This window comes from Lichenostomus cassidix, chromosome 8 (assembly GCF_008360975.1).
Source record: "Lichenostomus cassidix isolate B80296 chromosome 8, HeHo_3.0, whole genome shotgun sequence".
NCBI lineage: Eukaryota > Metazoa > Chordata > Aves > Passeriformes > Meliphagidae > Lichenostomus > Lichenostomus cassidix.
This window is the reverse complement of record NC_139489.1, coordinates 15,591,017-15,613,882: the sequence shown is the minus strand read 5'-3', so window position 1 is coordinate 15,613,882 and position 22,866 is coordinate 15,591,017. Positions and strand designations below refer to the sequence as shown.

Below are 22,866 nucleotides of genomic sequence, written 5' to 3'. Positions count from 1 at the left end.
TTCTTTGACTGACACTTAGTCTTACTGAGACTGATGATTCAGTTGAATTCTTACTGCATTTCTACAACCTCTGTCCAATAACGATGCTTCCTCTAGTTGCTGAATGGTATGTTTCATTTCTGTTTGCTTGTTCTGACAGACAGGATAACGATCAGTTGCCATATAGGATTTATGACATTTACTACTTGCTCGATTTCATTTCCACCCCCATTTATTTTTGTTCAGAAGTGTAGATGAAAATAAAGAGAAAAAGTCTTATTTATATCTGCTATTTTCTTCACTGGTGGAAATCCTTCTCCCATTTTAGGAATTAGGATAAAAGACTTAATCTTCAGGTTCAGTTATAAAGAAACAGGGCAACAGCTCTAGCAGCAGAAGTAATGTGTGCGAGTTTGCAGTCTTCAGACTGCAGAGCTTTTGCAAAGGAGTGGGGAGGTGGTAAAAGATGCTTTCCCTAAGTCAGACCCAAAAGATGTTCAGATACACCTAAAAGGACGAAAGGTCTTCTGTTTCTCTAAATCATTAAATTCTTGAGTTGCGATGAGTCTTTTCGTACAATATTTTTGTAATGTCCTGCAAGAAGCAACCTAAAAGTATCTAAAGAGGTTTCCCACTTAATTTTCAGATTTCTTTTACTGTTTTGCAAAACTGTGTGAGAAGGATCCATATACTCATTCTAAGTATTTGGTACTATTTTTTACCTACAATCATTGCAGTTATTGTAGTAGGCTGTAGTTTCAAGTCAGTTAAATGCGTTTTCATATGCTGTGATAACTCTAACTCTCACTGGAAGTACTGTGAATCATGAAGAGAAATAGAAGTGGATGTGGAATTCTCTGCCAGTCTGCTTTTGTGGCATATATGCCATGGGAAAATTTTTTGCTAGGCTGCAAAGACTGGTAGAAGATTGCAAGAAATACTAACTTTCCAGTGAATTTCATTTTTAACTTGCTCAATAACATTGAGATCTTTATAATTTTAACATAGTTAAAAAATTTCTTGGATAGGAAAAAAAATCTGAGACGAATTCTGCGTGACATGCTTTTTTTCATCACATATATACAGAAGACATTTCTTGACTCTTGTAGAAAGTGATCTAAAATCTATTTTACTGCAAAAAATGTAAAAGTTGTCACCATTGGAATGTTAAACATTTTCATGTTTGGTTTGTATTGCTTTACTTTTTCTCTTTACTAATGGAGAAATTAAATAATACTGAAATATTTAATCAAATGAAGAAAATTCCGTGATTTTCTGAGCAGAAAGCTCTATCAAATATAACAATATTACTTATGCTTTGGGTTTACCTGCTATAATGCAGTTTTTCAGAATAACTTGTCCTTTAACGGCATAAAAATTGTATACGTTTTTTTCACAGGTGTAACACTGTCAAATGCTATGGTAAATGCTGGGCTGACATCGTTTAAAAAAATTGAAGACATAAATGCAAGGGAACTTGAATTGGTAACTTAATATTTTGTACACAGATAAATAGGATAGGTAAAATATTGAGTATTAATACTGTTACCAGTAAAAGTAGTATAGTTAATATATATTTGCTACATGATCATAGCAAAATTTAGATGTTTAGGTGATTTATTAATTTTAACTAGTAGAATTTAAAAACCTGTGTAGCTACTGCTGGTTTTCCTTGAAAATGTGCATCATTTTTTGTTGTAGCAAATTTAATGTGGATATTTCACTGATTTGGCTGGCTGTGGAAAGCAGATGCTTAAATATGTAGAATTTGATTGCTACCATGGTTTGAAACAAAGGACAGTATGCAATTCTCTTTTAGGACTGGAAAAATATAAAAGGGAATATGTATTTACAGTATGTTAATTATTAGAATCCTGAATTTCCATTATTGCAAGTTTGAGAGAGGAGTGGAATGAAAATCTTGTGACTCATCTATAAAGCACTTCTTATTTTAGAAAAGTTAGATATTACCCTAGGATTGGTTCTTTGGCTCTTGGCTTCTTTTCTGCAGAAACTGTTATTCCAGTGTTCTGGAAGATATAACAGACTTCTAAAGGAAATCAATCTTACTAGAGTTTTTCTATTTTGACTCTGGAAATTTGATTTCTCATTTCTGGCCCCTTTTCTTGTCATTTGTTCTGTTTTAGTTAAAGCTTGTGCAACATAAAAGAGTCATCTCATATAAAATGAGTAGTCAGGTTCTGAGGTCATTGGTAGTTCATTGGCTGTTAACTGAACAGAAGCAGTAGCAACATGAAAAAGTACTGGAATTTTCTTTTGGTAATGTTGCTCTGCTAGGCATCACTGACAGTAGAGAACCAAGAGTGATAAGGGCTTTTGTCACTAACATAATTACTCAGGTGACTTTGATTCCTTGGATTTACATTTCTGTTGGCATCTCTAATCAGCTGAATGTATCAGAAATTAAATTCCATCTTTGCAGATTTTAAACAGACATCCTCCTTTTGGAAACCAGATAAAAGAGTCTGTTTTGCACCTTCCAAAATATGAACTTGACATTGAACAGGTAAATGCTTTTATATTTATTTTATGTTTTTATGCTGGTATTATTAAATGAAAAAGCAAATACTGACTTAAAGAAATTTTGAGTCTTCACTGATAGAAGATCACAGACTATTGTGACCTCCTTCCAGCTTAGTATGTAGAATGAAACTCCTAAATCTCGAAGGAGAACCTTGGAGTAGACATTCCCTTTAATTCATTGGGCCTCTCTCGTTGATAGCATTTTATGTTACATATGTAAACCAGTATATTCACATTCTAGCATTATATGTGAGTCTGAGAGGTCTCTTCTGTGTTGAATATTAACAAACCCTAGAGACAGCAAAACATTCAAATAAAACTTACTGCAATGGTATTAACTCATGATTATTTTCTACATCACACTTAGAAATAAAGAGAAACAGTAAACAGTACATTAACCTAGCTGGTGCCATTTCAAAGGAAGGGTACAATTCTATGTGCTGTCAAGAGCTTTGAGGTTTTGATATGCATTTTGTCTTTATATGAGTCACATAGACACTCTACCTTTCTGAAATGCAAAATTTGAAAAGTAACCTTAAAGTTGGTAGAAATGAAGACACATTTGAAGTTAAAAACTCAATAGCCATGTGAAATACTATTGTTATAACAATCAGTTCTAGCTTAGCTTTTCATTTGACATAAAACCAGATGAGTAGCTAGATTCTCAGAACAAAGGTTTAACAATTATAAATACCTTATAGAGGAATGTTAAATATAACTTCCATATAACATGTCTTATTCTTGTATATTTCTCTCTGCATTTGTCTTTTATTCTCAATACTTAATCAAGCTTAGGATATTCAGCTATGGGCAAGTTAGTACTGTATAATAGTGTCTCAGAATGACAAATAAAAATTGTACCACAAATTCTAATTGCTTTTATTGAGCTTTTGTGCTTGTATCAACAGAAATTTATGGAAGGGCATATATTTTACTTTGCATATTTTAGCAGTTATGTCTTCTGTATCATTTTCCCTAGCTTCCAAAATACAGTGATACATTGGCTGAAATCTTAGTAACCGTCAAATTAACAAACTATGAGCAGCTACAGACAAAGAGAACAGCACCAGACTTTCACTATGTTACACTGGTCATAGGAGATGCTGACAACCAAGTCATTTTTAATCAGAAAATTATGTATGTATGATCAGGTTTTTTTGCCTTACATTTTTTTACGGTGCTGGCTTTTCATCTATTCTGTGACTTGCAATTTTTGCAATACTTCCACTGATGTCTAATAGTACAAAATTATTCTTTATCCTACAGCATTTTTCAGTCACTGTTGTCATTTAAAATGCTACACAAGATTCAGAAACCCCCAAAACGTGCCAGTGTGCTTGTCAGTGCAAAGAGTATGTGTGAATATCTGTTCAACATTGATGTCATATTATGGAAGTCATAATAATTTTCCCATAAATATAAAACAAGTAAAATACCTATTAAAAAGATAGATTCACCAGTTGTTACTTATTCCTGTTAGCTACATTTCTTTAATTATATTTTAAAAATCGGCTTTTTCCCTCAGAGATGCAATTAAATTTTCAAGTTGGCTAAGAGATGCTTGGAATAAATGGGAAAAGAGAAACAAAATCTTTTCCAACCGCCTGACCTTTATGAGAATTCTGGTCAAAATCTAGCACTTTGGGCACAACTGAAACTTATCTGCAGGATCCTGGCTCTATTATGTCCATAAATCATACATTATTGGGAAGTTATTCTTAGGCTGCTGATCAATCAAAACTAAAGAATTAAGACCAAGGCTCTTTCACTTGGTGACAGTCTTGTTTTCATTGTCCGTGTCTAAACAAAACTTTGCTGATGCATTACAGGGATTCTGTGCTGCTGAAAACTGGAAATTGGATGAAGAAAATCGAAGTGAAAAGAGCTCTTAAATCAGAAGACATTAGTATAAATTTAATTAGTTCTGATTATGGTAGGTTTTGAATTAAAAAACAACTGCATAAGAATTTGCAATAAATTACTAAAAACTTTATATCAAGTGAGAATATAATAAAGTGAGCTGGTCTGGAGACAAAACCCTATTAAATGTATTTTACTGGGTTGCATACTACCTGTCTTCATTACTTACCTGTTTATTTCATTAACTACAATATTAAGGAACTGGGAAGCATCAAAACTGTTCCTAGAAGACAGTATTTTACTCTGTTGATACAGATTAGGATTCTCTTTTGTCCTTCTCCTTCAAGTGAGTTAGCTTTCAGTAGGGATAACCTATCAGCCTGATAGGTCATTTGTGCTTAGCAGAGCTGTCTTTGTGAATGGTTAGGTTCTCCACTATAGTAAAGAGGTATTGGATATGGATTCATCTCTACTTAGGTAACAAGAAATTTCTAGAGCTGAATATTTGTGCCTTATCACATGCAGATTTAAACATTGTTCCCCTCAGTGCCAATTTCCATACTATTGGAACTATAGCAGCAGATGAGGAGAGACACTTACAATCTTGAAACACAGAACTTTGAAAAACAATTTAAAAATAGACTGGCTCGATTAAATTCTGTCATCATGCCCCATCAGTAAAGAAGATTGCTGTATGCTAGATTAACTGAAGTGTAGTTGATGCTTCCATGGTAAATATTGAACATTGAGATTATTACAGTAATCAAGCCGGAGATAATCTATATTTCTATAGCTGGACCTGTGGCTCTGGAAAAAGAAGGGGTTTTCTAACCACACAGAAATTAAGAAAATTGTCCTTTTATTAGTATTTGGCTATCTACACATTGTACTGAGTTCAGAAAAACTCAGCACAACAGTTAATTTTTCTGAAACTGGTAACAATGAAATTAGACTAAAACCAGGTCTTCCTAGTCTCTACTTATTTTGAGCTCTGTTCCTATTTCAGACTTGAAGGAAATCTCACATTTTTTAAAAGCCTGTCTGGTTTTCCAGCAAATTTTATTTCCCTAATAAAGGAATAAATTACTCTTTTTGCAACGGGTGTGTCTCAGTCTCATGAATATTAGCATTCGAAATAGTATCAACATACTCATTTTATGCCTTTGGCAATACAGAGATGCTGTTACTCCTGAACACAGACTGTATTACAATTTAAAAGTGGAAATTTTATCAGCAGTGCAAAACCACATATAAACATAGTTTTAAAACAATCCAAGAACATTTGGTTAAAGGGACTAATGTTGTTGTTCTTCCAGTAACTATGTCTTTAATTCTGAAAATGTTTGGGGTTTTTAATCTCAAGCCTAAAGAATCTGGTCATATAAGAGTGTGCTTTTAAGGGCAAATTAGTTTAACAATTTTCCATGATATTTGAATAACATCTGCTTAAACACTTCAGAAAGCTGAAGATAATGAGTAGTATAGAAACAGTTTAAAGCAGTTTTAAATATTTTTGTCTTTTTTTCCAAGTTGGCTTTGATATCCAGCGAGCATATACAGCCTTCTACTTAACACCAAAACCAGAGGGACGTAAGGTGGTTACAAATCAAAAATTGAAAGCTGAATCTGCACTTGATATATGTTGTGGCTCACCCCAAAGCCTGCCAGCAGCAAAAGTAGATACAGGTAAATGGTCAGATCACAATATGTGGCTAATACCAAAGTCAACAGAAAATTGAGTTTTGCCTTCAGTAGGGAGCCAGATCTTTATTTGTCCCTGCTGGTTTTTTCTCAAAGGTAATAAAAATACAATGCTGCTGCTTCTGCTTGTCAAGTACTACTACAGTGCAATTCTTTGATGATTTTGAAAGTAAGAAAAATCATGGTATCTAATATTACTGTTTGAATTTCTGTATTATATTTATCTAGGAGGCAGATCTAAACAAGAGATTGCTTACAAGAAATATGGAAACAGAGAATGCAACCACCGCTGTAAAAATAAAGATGTGTGCGGGCATGACTGCTGTGAGTTTCATTAGATCTACTACTTCTGATACTTTTTGACAGATGCAATTTAGAACAATTCCCATCATACCAATGGCAACGCTGGCAGAAACAACACAAACAAGAGAATGGAGTCTGAGTTGTTATGATGCAATCATAAAAGCAGTTATAAATAGCTTTGTCAATAGCACTTTTATAGGCACTACAATGATTAATAATATTTTTTGGACTTAGGATATGATTTAAGAACATGTCAAGCTTGTTACACTTTTATATAAATACTGTGTTAAGTCTCAAAGTTAGCATGTTAAATCTTTTAGAATCTTTTAACAGAAAATACTAAGCTTAGTGGCAAAGTTCTTCAAAATAATTTGAAACTAATTAGGATTTCTCCCTTATAACTAATCTGAAGATTATTTTGCTTCATTTTCTCAGGTAAAACTGGAGTACCTCCGAAGTCACAGATGAATGGAGACACAAAGTTTTCTTCATACCTGGCTGATTTGAGGAGCAGGAACTCACTTTCATCTATACCCCCAGTGAAACGGCTAAAGGTTCATTTGAATGCAGTCAGCCATTTCATAGGTTTATTTTAATCTGTTAAATATTTGTGGGCATTGTTTGCAAAAAGAATTTTATGACTACATATGAACATTCAAGTTGGCCTTTTCTGTGTGGAGGGCAAAAAGTAAATAAGTGCAAAGGTCCAGGAATCTGTGAGAGGTTCTACTGCTCTTTGGAACTCTTCCAGTGGCCCACTTCTATGCATGTCCTCTATGTTTTTCTTTTGTGACATTTGATAGGTTGTGGTGCGTGAGGTTCAAAGGCATCGTTGGAAGGTACTGCACTGTGACTTGGTTTGGCAAAGTATGACCTGAAAGAAACAAATTGTGGTATTTATTAGTCATGCTACTAAGAGATCTTTCTTCACTGGCAGATAGAACCACTTGTTTGTAAGAAAACCATCCATATTCATTTTAAACCTCTGAAAGGTTTCAAAGCTTGCATTTTATCCCTCTGAATGTAGTGTTAAACTAGGTCTTTCAGCAGCAAGAATGACATTTGAGATATTGAAGGGTTTTACTTCCACCTCACAGTTTTGTTTGCTTGTTTGCAGTAGAGGATTATTTAGCTTATAGATAATACAGATGAGAGTCAACCAGTCAGGTTTTGCCAGGGTGCTTGGATGGCTCCACTAGAAGCACAGAATTCAAATCTTTTCATCTGAGTACATTAGATAAGCAGATATCAGAAAGATTTTATGACATTTAAATATTATGCTTACTTATAAATTATGTCATTAAGCTTGTTTAAAAATAACAGTTCTCATTCTATCTTACAAGTTAAAATATTTTGCTTTCTTTAGATGCAGATGTTAAATCAAGCGGAAAATGTGGATCTCAGACAATTTGTTTTTACACCTAAATCTTTATTGCCAGCCTTGCCAAGGTACTACTGAGAATTGTTCTGTGCGTAAAATTATTTTGCAGCTTTCTGCGACTGTTTTACAGACATGGCACTGATGTATTTTTTTTAAATAGGTCTAGCAATAAACTGTCATCTTCATCACCTTCAGTGGGCCAGGTAGATAATATTAATACATTAGAATTATCTCAGAAACAACTGCCATCCTGGAACTATGGAAAAAGTAGTAAGTTATTGGTAATGTTTAAAATGACAATTTTCACTGTTTTGATCTTTAAATGAATGCTTTATGTTTTTCTACCATAGTAATTTGCTTCCTGTAGTTGTTATGTAGTGTTAAGATGGAAGACTGTTGTGTAGCCATATCCTTAGTTGCAAGTGGGACTGGGTAGTTAGGGTATGATGTGATTGTATTAAAAGAATAATGTCCTAGGAAGAGCGATGGATATTCCAGTATAGTTATAGTCTATACTTAAGCATATCTTGAGGCAAATCACACAGGATCAAGGGGGACAAAGTAGATATTGCTGAGTAAAACCCATCTCTGTTGAATAGCAGCTGAAAAGGTAACTTCGATCATATTGATTGACCCAGCTGCATTTTGAAAAATGCACCAGATAGAGTTCTAATAAAGTAAGGCATCTGGTAATATGATTTTTGAAGAGTTAATTGCATCTGTAATATGTTATTTTTCTGTTCCATAGTTTTAAAAAGTTAGATAATTAAGACTATACTGTGAAAATGCAGTAATCTAAACCTGTATTTATTTTAAATTGTGTGTCTGTACAATAATGCACCATGTTGACTGTGCACATCCAAAATTGTAATGACAGTCCCTTCTTGGTGTTGCCAGTGTCTACGAAACAAGATTTTTTTTATTTGAGTCTATCATGTTCCCCTTCTGTTGAAAGAGAGACCTGGATCAGGGCTTCTTAGGTATATTAGGGCCATGACAACAGAATGAAAACTCCAGCAGTGACATTGAAAGACAGCATGGCAGAAGAGTGATGAAAAAAATTAGCAGAGAGAATTAGATTAGCAATAAAGAGTGCAACAAACAAAAGGGAAAGAGAGCAAGAGAGGAAACTGGAAAGTCTTTGCACCAGGCAAAAAAAGTGTTTTAAACATTAACTGTCACATTTTAATCAAGAATTTTAACAACAATGCTCAAAAATGTGTTTGTCATGGCTAGTGCTTAGGCATTAGATGTATGGAAGATGGCATTCAGTGCTGGAAAACTGTGGAGAGATGCACTGAATTAAAATACTATATTTAGAAGCAAACAGTGCTGTAACAGGGAAAGAACAAAATTGCAGTGATTTTTATAAGGCTTGTTTTTCTAGACTCTCCACTGAAGATAACTGTTCTCAAAATAACACTGAGGAAAGAGTGAAGTTTTTCAATAGATGGAACTGATCGTAAAGCATAGAACAGTTTTTGTTGCACTTGTCTATTACAAATAAATTATAACTTTCTCTTGGAAACATTCAATGTTTTATGAGTGAGAAGACCCAAGACACAATGGCATAAAAATTACAAAAATTTTAATGCATAAGTTTACTGACACAGATAAAAGCAGAGCTTGTTTTTCAGATGCTTTGAATATGGACTTCGAACTGAGAGATGATATTTGGGATGATATTGATGATGAGAAATTAGTATTTGCTAGTAATTTTGTCAGTAGAGGATTAGGTAAGGTTATTGCAACAAACGTCTTTTTTTCCTACATACAAATTACTTTACACGCTATTATTTGAGAATAAATTTTTATAGTATACAATCAATGGAACTACCTGAAATTTTTGGTTAATCGACTTGAGTGCCAGGTTTGTTATTCTACCTTGAATGTCACATATATTGTGACAAATCTAATATAGAAGGCAGAGTTGAAACAATTTTTTGATGGCCCACAACTGCAAAATTGCTGTTGCATAATGTATATTGACTGTATATCTCTGCTTATCTTTACATTAGCCCAAAACCCACAGAAGAAATTTTTCAAGTGTTACAACACTTCAATAATTTTCAAAGTATTATTTATGATATAATGTGAAATATTTGCAAGAGGTTGTGGCTGCTTCTCAACTCTGTTTTTAAAACTTTCATTCTTTCATGGAACATGGAAATACCTGCCTTCAAATTCCAGATGAATGTCAATCCCCCTGCCAGTATACAACAAGCAAAACCTCAAATAACATCTCGAAAGAGTAAGACTTATATAATTTACTACTATTTTATTCAGTTTAAAATATTGTCTATATTTCACATGTATCTGTGTAATTCAAAATGCAGAAAGTTGTTTACTCACTAAAGTGAGTAAAATTTTAATGTTTAAAAGCGATGAATTGTTGAATGATTTTAATTTGGTTTTTATTTAAGTGTGCAGGGAAATTAGTAGAAAATCCTGAACTGAAAAGCAAATAATTTTGCACTTCTGTAAAAAATACTGAAATTATTCAACTTGGTATTTTCAGTTCATGCACAGTACAAGACGAGACCAATATTCAGAACTCAGATGTTTCTGTGGTCAATAGCACATCAAAAGTGAATTTAAATGTACAGGATAGGAATATAACTTTGGTGAGTAAAAATACATTGATAACAGAATTTTCTATAATTAGAGTATTTATTGTGTAAATATATTTGCTATATCTGACGTATGAATTAATTAGGACAACCTGAATTTCTGAAACTCTCTGTGTTGTTCAAACCTGCATGAATCCTGCATTCAGTGGGATATTCCTGATACAAAGAAACAGGACATGAATTTATATAGCATGATCTCAAAGCTATTTACACAATTTGATAGTTTTTCCATCCAGGATATAATTAAATTTATCACATGCTTGGTCCTTGTTGAACACTATAATATCAATTAAGTACCAGTACTACATTCTACAAAAATCTGGTAGTTTCAGTTAGTTGGTTTAACCATATATACTTTCTAACTTTTATGTTGCAGTTCAGTTTTCAAGAAAAAAAACATTCAAGTCCTTCTCAAGAGCTAAAAAATGTACAGTATTCTTCCAGCCCAGAAATAATCTCAGACTCTTCTAAATTCACTAAGAAGGAAGATTTTTTTATTTTCACAAATGAACAGGAAAAAGAAGTAGATCCTAGGTAATAAAAACTTATATATGTTTTTTCTGTTTCTTCAGTGTTCCAGTGCTTAGTTCTTCATGGAACACAAACCTTTAGACAATGTGTTAGTTTCTAATATTCACTGTTAAAAAGCTTAGTTTTCACAATAATAGTAACATTTAACTTTTCTTAAAAAAGAAATTACTTTAAATTATTTTGCTTGTCTTGGTATCTCTTGAATCTATATAGTGTTCCTGATTTCATAGGTTTTGATGTGCTGCACCTAATTTGTTTGTTTGTTTACTTAATCTTCTTTAGATATCTTCTTGATGAGGAAATCAATGATGTGAAGCCCTTTCTTGGAATATTTGATGGTATTTTGTAAAACACATAAACCAAATACATTTTAAGTGTTGAGGAAAAAAGTTACCGTCCTTTTTACAGAGTGAAGCCTTCAGTTGAGAGAATTTGATTTCTGTTGTATACCTATTTATGAATAGCTGGATTGCTGCATAGAGTACTTAAGTACAAAAGTGATGTCTAATTTATAGGATTTATAGAAATTAGAAATAATATCTTGTTTTGATAAGTACTTAAGTATATGTTTGTTGACCTTGCTGTTTTCAGGATTTCAAAGAAAAATATTGAAATGTGTCAAAGAATAGTTCACAAACTGAGGGTAGTTTCATAGATAACAAAAAATCCCATAAGGGAAAGTACAGGATTTGTAGTAATGTGTTTGTAGTAAGATGTCCTGCTTCTCCAGTAATCTTTAGGTGAATGAGAGACTCTTTCCTTGGAAATTTCATAATGTTTTTGGGTTTTTCTTTCAGTTTCTCTAAAGCTGAATATTTCATAGTGCTGATTCTATAAAATAATTATATTTTTAAATAGAAGTAATAGAATGGTAAATCATTCTAGATCCTAGATACTCCTTTTGACAGTCCTGTGATCTTGTCAATAAAAAAGTGCCACTTAAGCTGATATATTTCCAGATTCTCAGCAAACCAGTTGTTAAATGTCTGTAAACAATATTCCAAAACTCTGTTCACTGTTTACTTTCATACCCAAGGTCATAAAATAGACATTAGTGTGTTCTAATACAGATTTAGGTGCCCGGCATTAGATTTGGATATCTTCTTGTAGCTTTAATGTTTGAACCTTACAAGTTCAACAGTTAGTAGAATATATTATATTGCCTAGAATCCAAGAGAATGTTAATTTTTACTGTTAATTATTCAAAATGTGAGGAATTAAAATGTTACAATCACACGTGGAACATTAGCTGTCTGTTCTTGCAACATTGTTTGTGGTGCAACCAAACGCAGCCATGTTTGGCTGCACTAGCAGGTTGTCATTTTATCAACTAATAACATTTTACTTGACTCCAGTGTTTCCTTACGCTTTGGACGTACTTTCTGAAATAACTCTTTCTCTGCATGAAAGAATGGCCTAAGAGAAGCAGCCTCAGTACTCACCCCTCAGTATGTTTTTTCCAGAAGACTATGCAATTTCCAGCAGACCAAAGCTTATAACTCACTTTTCTACGCCTCAAGTATTTTATTACATCTGGAAGTTATTAGTATGTCAGATCTCTTTTAGTCGGATTTTTTAAAATTAAGCTTCCAAGCTGATGTAACTCAGAATAACTATACTACTGCTACATTGAGCCCAGCAGTCCTAGCCATGTAGACGTTCCAATTTTGTGTCAGGGTGAGAATTAAGAATGCAAAGTTTATCTCCTGCCCATCACCATCTTCTGATTTCCATGGAAAACACATGGCTCCCAGGCAGGTACAGTGCTGTTTCTCAAAAGATGCTTCATATAAATGACATGGGGACCAAAATCCCAGGTCATGCCCCAGAAGCTAAGTGTTGGTATAGCTATGGAGAGCTGTAATTTTAGTTGTTTAATTGAATCACGTTAAGTCATAAACTTAGTTCACCTGGACTCCCTGTCTAGTCACTAAAAAGAGGCAGACACTTTCAGAAGACGTTTCAGATTGTAAGCAAGCTGAATTGCTCTCTGGTGGAACTCCTCAAATAACCTGTTATGAGAGTGACATGGAGAAGCTGGTGTGCTGCCATCTCACAGACATTGCCTTTCTTGCTTTTCTGAATATTGCCTTGCTTGTGCACATGAGACGCCTGACTTCCTTTATCCGTGTGAGGATCTAACCTTCCTAAGGTGAATAAAACAGCAAAAGATGGCTGTGCTTTGTTTCAGGTGCTGACCAAATGCTAAAAGAGACTAATTAAATTCAACAGGATATCATCAGGCAATTTCACTAAGCTACTACCAATGAGTAAAATATAAAAGTACATGAAAACATTGTTAGAGTCTAAAAGGATCCTTATTTTTAATTCTACATAAAGTTGTGACATTAAATGAGTAGCTTGAGTTTCAATCAATGGGATTGTGTAAGTAATTCTTCGGGGATACAGCAGGATGCCACAGACTTTAGTCTGGGGATGATTCTACAAAATTTACATTATAAAAAATACTGTTTCCTATAATGGAGTAGTGAAAGAAATTTCAATGTGACAAGAAGTCAGATTTTACTATTTTACTTGTCTGATTCTCCATAATAAAATACATGCTTATACCTGCTTTTAATTTAACTTCAACTTCCTTACATGCTTCCTTGTCCTATCACACATATTGATTTCAAAATATAAACTAAGGTCAACCATATCTGTGCCTGAAGAAAATGCAATATGCACTCAAAACCCATAATCTTCAAAAATAGTGGGAAAATAAGTATAGTGTTAAAACATGTTGCCAGACACATTTGTGTATAAGGTAAGTTTATAGCATACAGAATACTGTAAATATATTGTGACATAATTTTCATTGTATGGAGCATGTTTTGTACACATTTTAATTATGTAGACTTTATTCATTTATTTTAAGATTTTAATGTGTTTTAATATGTAAACATTACAGTAATTGTTAAAATAGGAGCAGATGCAACAAGTCGGACTCTTGTTATTTGGGTGTATTTTTGGGTGTATTTTTACTTAGATATACCTTCAGAATAGTTATGTGAGGTATAAAAGTTGGTGCTCTTAAAGGCAGAATAATGATAAAGACGGAACGGAAGTCACCATATGAAACCAGTATACACAAAATAGTTAAAATCAGTTATTTCGCAGAGCATAAATGATGCCACTCTAATGCATCATTATGACAGTGTCAGTGGTACCTCCTCTGAAAGAAAGGGTGTCTTGCATTAGCTCTTTATGTCACCCCTTCTGCATTTTATGTAGATGAGTGAGAGAGTTGAATCATGTCAGTTGTTTTACTGGCAGAATCTTTAATTATATCTCTGAAATTAGATCAGTGAATGCCTGTTTTGGTTTTTTTTTTTTTTTTCCCAAGCTCCATTGCTTAACAAGGAAATAGAAGAGAAGGTACTAATCAGGGTAAAATTCACTTCCTGCAGAGGGCTAACTGCACATTGAGTTTTTGGAAGACTTGCATGAGAATTAAGTGAGACACATACAGTGTTTTCAGTGATGAAGTTCAGCTTGACTGAAATCAGATAGAAAAAGGGCAGGTGTTTATTGGCTGCCATTGTTCAGCTGAGATAAAGGCCAACATGGCTGAGCCAGGCTTCTGTATTTGGTTTTGAAATCTGTGTGACATTAAATTGTATCAGTTCAAGCTTCTGTTTTTCTCCTAGTGTTGTAACTCTTGGTCTCCATGTACTCTGGACAGGCGTTTCAGATGGAATGGGCTGAGGTAAGGACTGCACCTCTGTAAGCACAGGGGCTCTTAGAGCCTTTTTGTTGCCTGTCTCTAGGCAGTGCTGGTCACTGTTGCTCTTCCCTCTGGTTGTGAAGTGAGTGGAAAAGTTGTGCTACTGTTAACTTGCAGTCCTGCGCTGCATGTCCTGCCTTTAACTTTAACAAGAGTCCCAATCCAGACAATTTATACAGCTTAGGGAGAGCTGTTTCCCAATTTGCTTTTGTATGCTACCTACCATGCTGAAACACTACACTTTCACTACACTTTGTGGAATGTGCTCTGAGTGATCCTGAGTCTGTCTGCTTGTGTTTTTTAAACGGATGATTTCCATGTGCCAGGACTGGAGTGGCACATCTAATTGGTGATGTGTGAAAATGTTAACATATTTGCAGAAATGCAGTAGGTGGTACTGGGTGGACATACTTTGTATAAAGAAGGTATGTGTCCTTCCAAGTATACCAAAAGTGCCTAAATACAATATCATGTAATTCCTGTATTTAACATATACTGCATGGAACTAGCATGTCAAACAAACTTTCTTTTGACTGATGCTAGATGGCAATTTCTACATTTTAGATAGCTGAGCATAGGGAATAAGGAAAAACATTTTGTTTTGAAGGCTGTAAGGGAGTTTTGTTTATATAAAGGAAACAATATTTCTTTTGTAACTGTGAAACTTCCTATTAAAGGATGCATATAACTTCCAAAATAAAAAGATGCTTTTAACTGTAAATGGCTATGATATATTTGCTGTCCCCCACCCATTTGGAGGCAAAACCTATTTATGAGGCTTTATTAAGTGCCAATAATTCCCATGGCTTCAGCACAGAAGAATCAGCTGCAGAATATAGTCTGATTTGCATATAAATGACATGATTTCTGCTCAGAAAAGTATATTGAAAAATACATATTTCTACATTGGAAACCTGATATTCACACATATTAAGGTCAGCTTGCGTAACTTGTTTTAAGCTGCTGCATGTTGATACTTGATCATACTTCCAGCTAGGTTCAGGCTAGATTCAGGCTTTGTTCTTTGAAATTATGGATTTCTTATTTTGATCTAATTAAGCTATAATTTATAGAAATATAGTCTAAAACATTTATCTTAACGGTTTAAGCATTTAAAAGTGCTCAGAATATTCATCAATGCAAGTGGGAAACTCCAAACTTGGCACTTTTCCTTATCTTCATTACTGTGAATTTGTGATGTGAGAGAATTCCTGTTGTTTGAGTGAGACAGAAAAAGGCCTGCTAACTTGCTCTAGTCACTTTAATAAATGGTAGAACATAACTAAAATAGACACAGAAGTATTACTTTTACTGTGTCAATTAGTTTTCTCAAGTTATCTTTTTGATTAAGTTAATGCTTCTAAAATTTCCACATGACGCTGGCTGCCACTGACCAACTGATATGCTTGGCCAAACCAAATTCACCACCGTGAATTGTAGCCTGGGTGGAATGGTAGCATTGCTACTGCACTTTGGAAAAAAAGTCCAGAAGGTACCAACTGGGGCATCTCTTTCTGAGTGGGGCAGGCCTCAAAGCTCGCAGAGCCTCAAGTCTGTGATACTCAAAGGACCCTTGCTGATGATGCGGCCTGGGCTGACACCAGTGTGTCCCCCCCACCATCTCTGTGCTCCCTGAGGTGCAGTCCTTGCCTCATGGGAAATGCAAATGGATTTAATGTGAGTATTTCACTGAACTTGAGGGACGTTTCTGGTAAGTACACCTTTACACACACACAGGTCTACACATTGTTTCATCAGTGGGCATGTGAATTAATTATGGTACTATCTTAAATCTGTAGTGAAGTCATTGTTATAATTGTAGTGAACCCTATCAAATCACTTTGTAAATGTTAAACTACTCAATGATTAAGTGCTCCCAAACCTTTTGTACCTTCATTTTTGTATCCATATCCTTTGCACCCTTACCCCCTTTTGCATTCCCAGCTTCCATGTAAATCATTGCAAATTTGTTCTAATTTGATCTTCCTTTGTATGCTTTAGTCTGTATAGCAAGTAATACAATGCCAATACCTTGCCATTGCACTCTGTAAAGTCATATTTTCACACTCTTTTTATATGCTGCTTTGCTAATACCTTTGACGATGTTTCTTTAAGCAGCCAAGCCACTCATTTGGGGCAAGTGTTCACCTACTGACAGGCTCCTGCTGCCTCCTAGATCCATCCTAAAATAAAAGAAAAATGTTGGACAGACAGGCATTAAAAGATTTTGAAGGGACCTTGCTTTTCAAATCCCTGCCTGGCAAAGGTCTTAGTGAGCTGAATGCCATTGTTGGAAGCAATAACTTCTCTTGGAGAGATTGATTTGCCACAGTAAATTGTCATTACTTTTGAATGCTTCTTGGAGAGTTTGACACTGTCTAGTAAAGAAAAAGTGAAAGTAGTGCTATGTAGAAACTTGGATGTGCCAATCAGAACCTCCTTTTTAGCATTTCTTTCAGTTTATAAAGGTTATTAATTTATCTGAATGAAAATGAGGTGGTACAGTTCATTACTAGGATTCTTTTTCAGATTGTGGTGTAATATTTTAGCTGTTGTAGTCCAGACTTGTTAGGGTCCTGGGTGCTGGAAATACACTTCTTTTATCCCAGAGCTCCATCCTTGTGTCTTATGCATTATGCCTAGAGAAGGTTTTCTGGCTAGTTGGGAATTTCTACTCAAAAAATAGCTGGATTGTTTATCATTTTCAGTGTCTCCTCAATTATAAAGATTTTAGGCTCTGAGGTCGGTTTGGTTTCTAAAAATTGTACTGACAGATGTAAAAGGTGCATTGACCAAAGCATCAGCACATTGTCAAATAATTTTATTTCCAAAGTATGGCAGCAGAAGTGATAAAGAAAGTGTCAGCCATGAAAGAGATCTGCTTATCTTTTGATACATCCCAGATACGCATTTCTGAGACTGGAGGCTTGCTTAGTGAGGAAAATAAGCTGTGTTCGGAAGATAAGAGTTACAAGTGGATCTCTCTCCCTCCCTGTCTCCTGGGTGTGATTGTCTCAGACAACCATATTAGCAGAAGCTTAGACGCATTCTTAGCTTCTGGAATGGATTTGCTGAAGTGACAGTGCATGCTGAGGATGATGGTAAAAAGAAGGGCAGTGTATTTTGGAAGAAAATAAAGTTGGCAGCTTGCAAATAGTGGAACACAGCTTTGGATAAACATGTGGTTCAACAGAAATTAGTCTCTGTCCATAGACTTTATAGCAGCCGATCAGACCTGCTCTTTCAGTTCAAGCAGTTAATAATATCTCAGCACTGTAGCTTAAGGGATACAATTTTCAAAATTATTGCAGTGTGGGACCGATAAATTTCAGCACAAAGCATGCAGTATTCCATATAATTTATTTTAGATTTCCATCTAGGGTATGTTCTGACACTCCACATGAAAGTCAAATTGTCCATGTAAAATGGTTTTCAGGTGATAAGTTGACCCCTGGGGTTTTAGTAAAATAATAGATTCAGAATTCCATCTGACTCTCCAATCTATAGAAGCTACTTATCAGCTGTTTGAAGGATTTGATAAGAAAGGAAAAAAAAAAAGAGAGCTTTTGTGTAGTGCCATTTTTCTCATTAATGGGGACAATGTAAGAATCACAAACTCCTTCTGGATTTGGTAGTAAATACTCTGCTGACGTTTTCTGGGAGGTAGTTGTTTAGTGAGAGAAGTGTATGTTTCTAATCTTCCACATGCATATGGAAAAAGGAATATTTCTAATAGACATGTACAGCCCTTCAAAAGAAAGACATTTAGTGTGTCATCATCTGGCCATCATTTCTAAATGCATTCCACCACCAGAGCCTACCTTGGCAGAAGTTTGCTGCAGAATGACTGTCTTACAGTGCCCAGAGAAACAGTAGAAGAATAACTTATTTTTCCTGCCAGCATTCTTCAATATTTAAATGTAGTGCAAAACAAACAGTAACCTGAAAAGAAATGAGGCGTTATTTTAAGTTCTTGTCTGAACACATCTATAGGACCTGCTGTGATTTTTTTGTCTAGTTTTGTTATTTTATTTAATTATAGTTTCATTAGAATACTTAAAGATAGTTCATACTGTAATTTGTGACTTTACTGTCAGTTTAAGCAGATCCAAAGTTGGGTAGAGGCTTCGTTGCAATTTGTTCTAGTAGATGGGTGTATCTGCATGTTCATGCAGCTCTAGTGAGTAACTGGGGAAAGGTGACAGTAAGATACGATCAGTCATTGTGACAGTAGGAGCAGCTTGCTTCATAAAATGCTAAAAGCATGTTTATGCTTTATGCATTTTAGTGCCTACGATTTTTGAACAAAAAAAATACCTCCTGCTTTTAAAAAACAACTGTGCTCAAGAAAATTTTACTTTTCCACAGTCTGTGTAAACAAAATTAATTTTCTCAAAGAAAAACCCAAGTCCCTCCTCAGTTGTTCCTGATGTTCCTATACTTTCTCTGCTTGTGTGGGTGGTGAACATTGAGCTCACTGCAGAAGTACTGCCAGTTATACCCTGTTGCTGCAACTTTTGTAAGTGTGAAGAAAGCTACGAGGAGGGCACCCGTTTGCCTCTGTGTTCTGGAAGGGGCAGACATCTCCTCCTCTGAAAGGAAATGAGCAGTGCTCAAGCGGTGAAGATACTTGCTGCTCCCAGGTTGAGAAGAGAAATGTAGTGAGCTGACATCTTGTAGGCAGTGTTATGCAGTGTTATGCAGGGATTTTGCTTGTGGAACAAAGAACAAAGCTTTAGAAGTGACAGAAAAGAAAGTTTCCTAGAGCAGGCTGAGTGGTGTCTGTGGTGCTCTGTGAACCATTTCAGAAATTTTCAGATTGGAAGGAAGACTGGAAAGAAAGATTTGCCCTGCAGAGACACAATGGGAACATTAATTTTCAAGCTTTTTTATTTAGTGTAGCTCTCCAGCAGGTCAGACTTGTCATGATTTAAAAAACAATTCTATCCTGCCATTCCAATAACACTTGCCTTTAGAAATCTGGATTCTGTGTGTGCTTTATCGAACAGAAAAACATCTGCCTAAACACAATTGCTAATCCAGAGTCATTGTGGACAGGATGAAAAGGAGCTAACTACTCTTAAACCTTGCCTCTTTTTGGTTGTGGCTGGTTGGTTTTAGCTTTATAGAGATAACTGAGTGTTAGTCCTGCAAGTGAGTAAGTTGTAACAGATGTGGGACAGGCCTGTTCACTCACTTGAGTCAACTCCTGCTCATTCAGGTATGTATGAGATGTACTGAGATCTGCTGGAGTGTGCTTAAAAGCAAAGCATCTGTTGCTTTCTTAAAAGTGCTTTTCTTCTGAAAGAGCAGATCTGAGAACCACAAGAATTTATTAATAACTCTGACTTCTGCTATTAACTGGATTTAATCTGCATTAACACTTTCCAAAGTAGCTGTATATTTTCCTTTGGGTTGTTTGTCACTCTGAGGTTGATTTGAAAATGTGTCAGCTAATTTCAAGCTTTCAGGTGTTAGCACTGAAACATTTACCTCTCCATTGTGGTAATTATCAAAACTTTTGTATTTGTGGCCCCAGTTAATTGTGGGCCTCACCTTTTGCTTACTTAAGCTCTGTGAGAAGTGGTTTCCTTTCTTGGAGTGGCATGATGCACAGAAGGAAGTAAAGTACTTTTTCTGTATTCCTCCATACCCCTAATATTAGGAAATGCTAGGCTGATATGGTGTCAGGTGCTGTAGCTGTGTAAGTATTCACTGAAAAACCTTTGAGTGCAGCCATAAGTAGAGTTGGTGTCAAACATGAAAACATCATGATACAGGCCTGGAAGGAGAGTCCCAGAGCTCTGGATCAGGGAAGGCACACAGAGCAGCCACATGTCCAGTATCAGGCTCTTCCAGGACAAGGACAACAATCCACTACCCCAACAGGATAAGTTTACTAAAGAAGCATCTGATAAATGTATTATGAAAATGTCCCTGCCGTAACTTTTAATGCAGGAGTGGGGTATCTGTTCTAAGACTTTTAATTCAGGACATATCACGACTAGAAAGAAAAGCAGGAGGAAAAATAGTGGACAAAGTACTACCTCCTTCAGAGGCACAACTTTAGAAGCCACCAGTTGCTTACATGAAGCACTGAGGCTTTGGGGGTAATGTTGAGTTTGGCACATTCCTCACCTTCATGCCTGTATTTTGCCTTCTCTTCCCTGTGAACAAACTTTTTGCAGACGCCATTTTTTCTACTGCTAGACAAGATTGTGCTGACTGGCCAGATGCTTTTGGAAGTATGACTGGAATGTGCTTGTGAAGACATGGAATCCTAATCAGCAATGAAAACAGTCACTGAGTGTGAATCTGTGTTCTGTCAGAAAAGCTTGTTGATGCTGTGGAGCTTCACCCTGTGTCACTCAGCTGTTGTACCAGGCCAGTTGTTCTCTAGGGTTGTTATGTGAAATATGTTTTGAGAAGCCTGTCTCTTATCTCTTGGCAATGCTGTTATTGCCAGAAGAAAGTGCATGTGTACAAAGAGCAAAGCAGACTAAAATGTTACCTTCCATAGTTGTATTTCACTCATCCTTGAATTGGAAAATAGCCTTTGTTTCATGTATATGGCAAGTGAACTACATCACATTAATGAAACAGAGATCCTAAATCCTGCTTAGAATTGTCGTTGGCAGCCAAGATGTAGCTCTGCTTGTTAGCTATGGAGGTGGTTGAAAGTGCTTGGGATGCTCCAAGATTCCATCCCAGCTTCATAGCATTCCTCATTGCCTTGAAACTGTGCTAGGTTTTGTTCCTGTAGTGAAAGAACTAAAAAAAGAGCAGCACTAAAGTTACACTTCCACTCCTTGTGTGGATGGAATAGGAAATGAGGAGTTCTTTGCCACCAAGTGGAATGGGTACTGTAGTTCCAACTACTGGCTAACATCTGTAAACAGCTGTGTCTTCCCACGGACTCTGACAAGAGTTCAGAACATATTTCTTTAAAAAGGTCATTGAGGAATACAACCCCCAGGATGCACCGCACACTAAGTGTTTTAATTTGTCTTTCACACAGGCCTCACATCGGACATTTCCCCTCCGTTACTGCGCTCACAATCGCCGGCCTGAGGCGCATTGAGGAATCGTCCATCTGCCGTGCAGGAGCCGTGCGCGGAACGAGCCCTCGTTGCCTGCGCACCCGCGGGAGCTCCGCGGCCCCAGCGCAGCGCGGGGAGCACAGTGCGGGCCGGGGACAGTGCGGGGGCGTTGGCCCCGAGCCGCGGAGGCTGGCGGGCGCTGCGGGCCGGAGGCCCATTGCCCGGCTGGCCGTGCGCGGGGGCGGCCCGGGGTGCCGCCCTCCCTCGGGGTGCTGCGGCCGGTGGCACTGCGTGTCTCCGTGCGCTCCCTCAGTGCTGGCAGCAGGCGCAAGGTGAGACCGAGGGATGGCACAGCTTGTGTTGCACTCGCCCCACGGTGTGTTCCACGGTGTTGTCCAGAGGGCTCTCGGGTCTCGGCACTGCTGGGTAGGTGACACGCAGGCCCGCGGGCAGGGAAGGACCTGGTGGCAGGACACGCGGCTGGCCTTGCCTCGGGCAAGTGTTTCCGGACTTAAAAAAGGGAGCCCTAAGTACTGAACACTCAGGCAAAAATGCAAGTTAAAAGCAAAGGCGCCGACTATACTGCAGCACCGGCAAGAGCTGTGATTTTAAAAGCAGAGAGGCCTACATAAGATGGCCACTTTTGTGGGCTTGCAAGGTATTCTATTAAAATTGATTAAATGGTTAGCAAGGGACTACTGTGCTGCAGAGAGAAGGTGACATGCCATCCTTTCGGGATTTTTCCAGACGGGGGAGTCGTGTGACCACCCCAGCAGCGCAGTCCCCTCCTGACTGTCACTGTGTGGCTCCGGGGTGCCATCTGGGCCAGCGGGGCGGATGGCCGGGCCGGGACACCATTTCCAGCCACTGCCGCCTGCAGCATCTCGGGGTGCCGCTCCTCTGCACCGAGCCCATCCGTGTGTCTGCACTCCCCAGCCAGCCCATCACCCTTCCTGTGGGGAACAAGGGAAGAAAGCTGCCTTTTCCTTAAGGAGAAATAGGTTATGGGATAGTTTTTGTCTCAGAATTTATTTTCTCCTGAAAAGGAAATTGGTTGGGCTGACCTCCCTTTCCTACATGCGAGGTCCCAGTTGCACGCCGGTGGGGAAGGGAGAGCTGGTAAGGCTTGGCTTGGGCTGGCTCTGCTCTGTCCTGTGCAGAGCTTGCTGG

At 36.9% G+C, this 22,866-nt stretch overlaps 1 protein-coding gene across 1 annotated transcript in view; it reads left to right on the top strand.

Annotated features, from left to right (window-relative positions):
* Window positions 1-13,591, top strand: part of HFM1 (helicase for meiosis 1) — a 52,835-nt gene extending 39,244 nt beyond the window's left edge. Inside the window, exons 28-41 of the mRNA XM_085068039.1 lie at window positions 1,379-1,464; window positions 2,423-2,506; window positions 3,503-3,660; window positions 4,353-4,456; window positions 5,914-6,069; window positions 6,313-6,408; window positions 6,823-6,941; window positions 7,754-7,836; window positions 7,929-8,038; window positions 9,406-9,504; window positions 9,959-10,019; window positions 10,287-10,392; window positions 10,775-10,932; window positions 11,212-13,591. Coding sequence (XP_084924165.1) covers window positions 1,379-1,464; window positions 2,423-2,506; window positions 3,503-3,660; window positions 4,353-4,456; window positions 5,914-6,069; window positions 6,313-6,408; window positions 6,823-6,941; window positions 7,754-7,836; window positions 7,929-8,038; window positions 9,406-9,504; window positions 9,959-10,019; window positions 10,287-10,392; window positions 10,775-10,932; window positions 11,212-11,278 — 1,487 coding nt within the window. The 3' untranslated portion in view covers window positions 11,279-13,591. The remainder of the gene's footprint in view (window positions 1-1,378; window positions 1,465-2,422; window positions 2,507-3,502; window positions 3,661-4,352; window positions 4,457-5,913; window positions 6,070-6,312; window positions 6,409-6,822; window positions 6,942-7,753; window positions 7,837-7,928; window positions 8,039-9,405; window positions 9,505-9,958; window positions 10,020-10,286; window positions 10,393-10,774; window positions 10,933-11,211) is intronic.
* The last annotated feature ends 9,275 nt before the right edge of the window (window positions 13,592-22,866 follow it).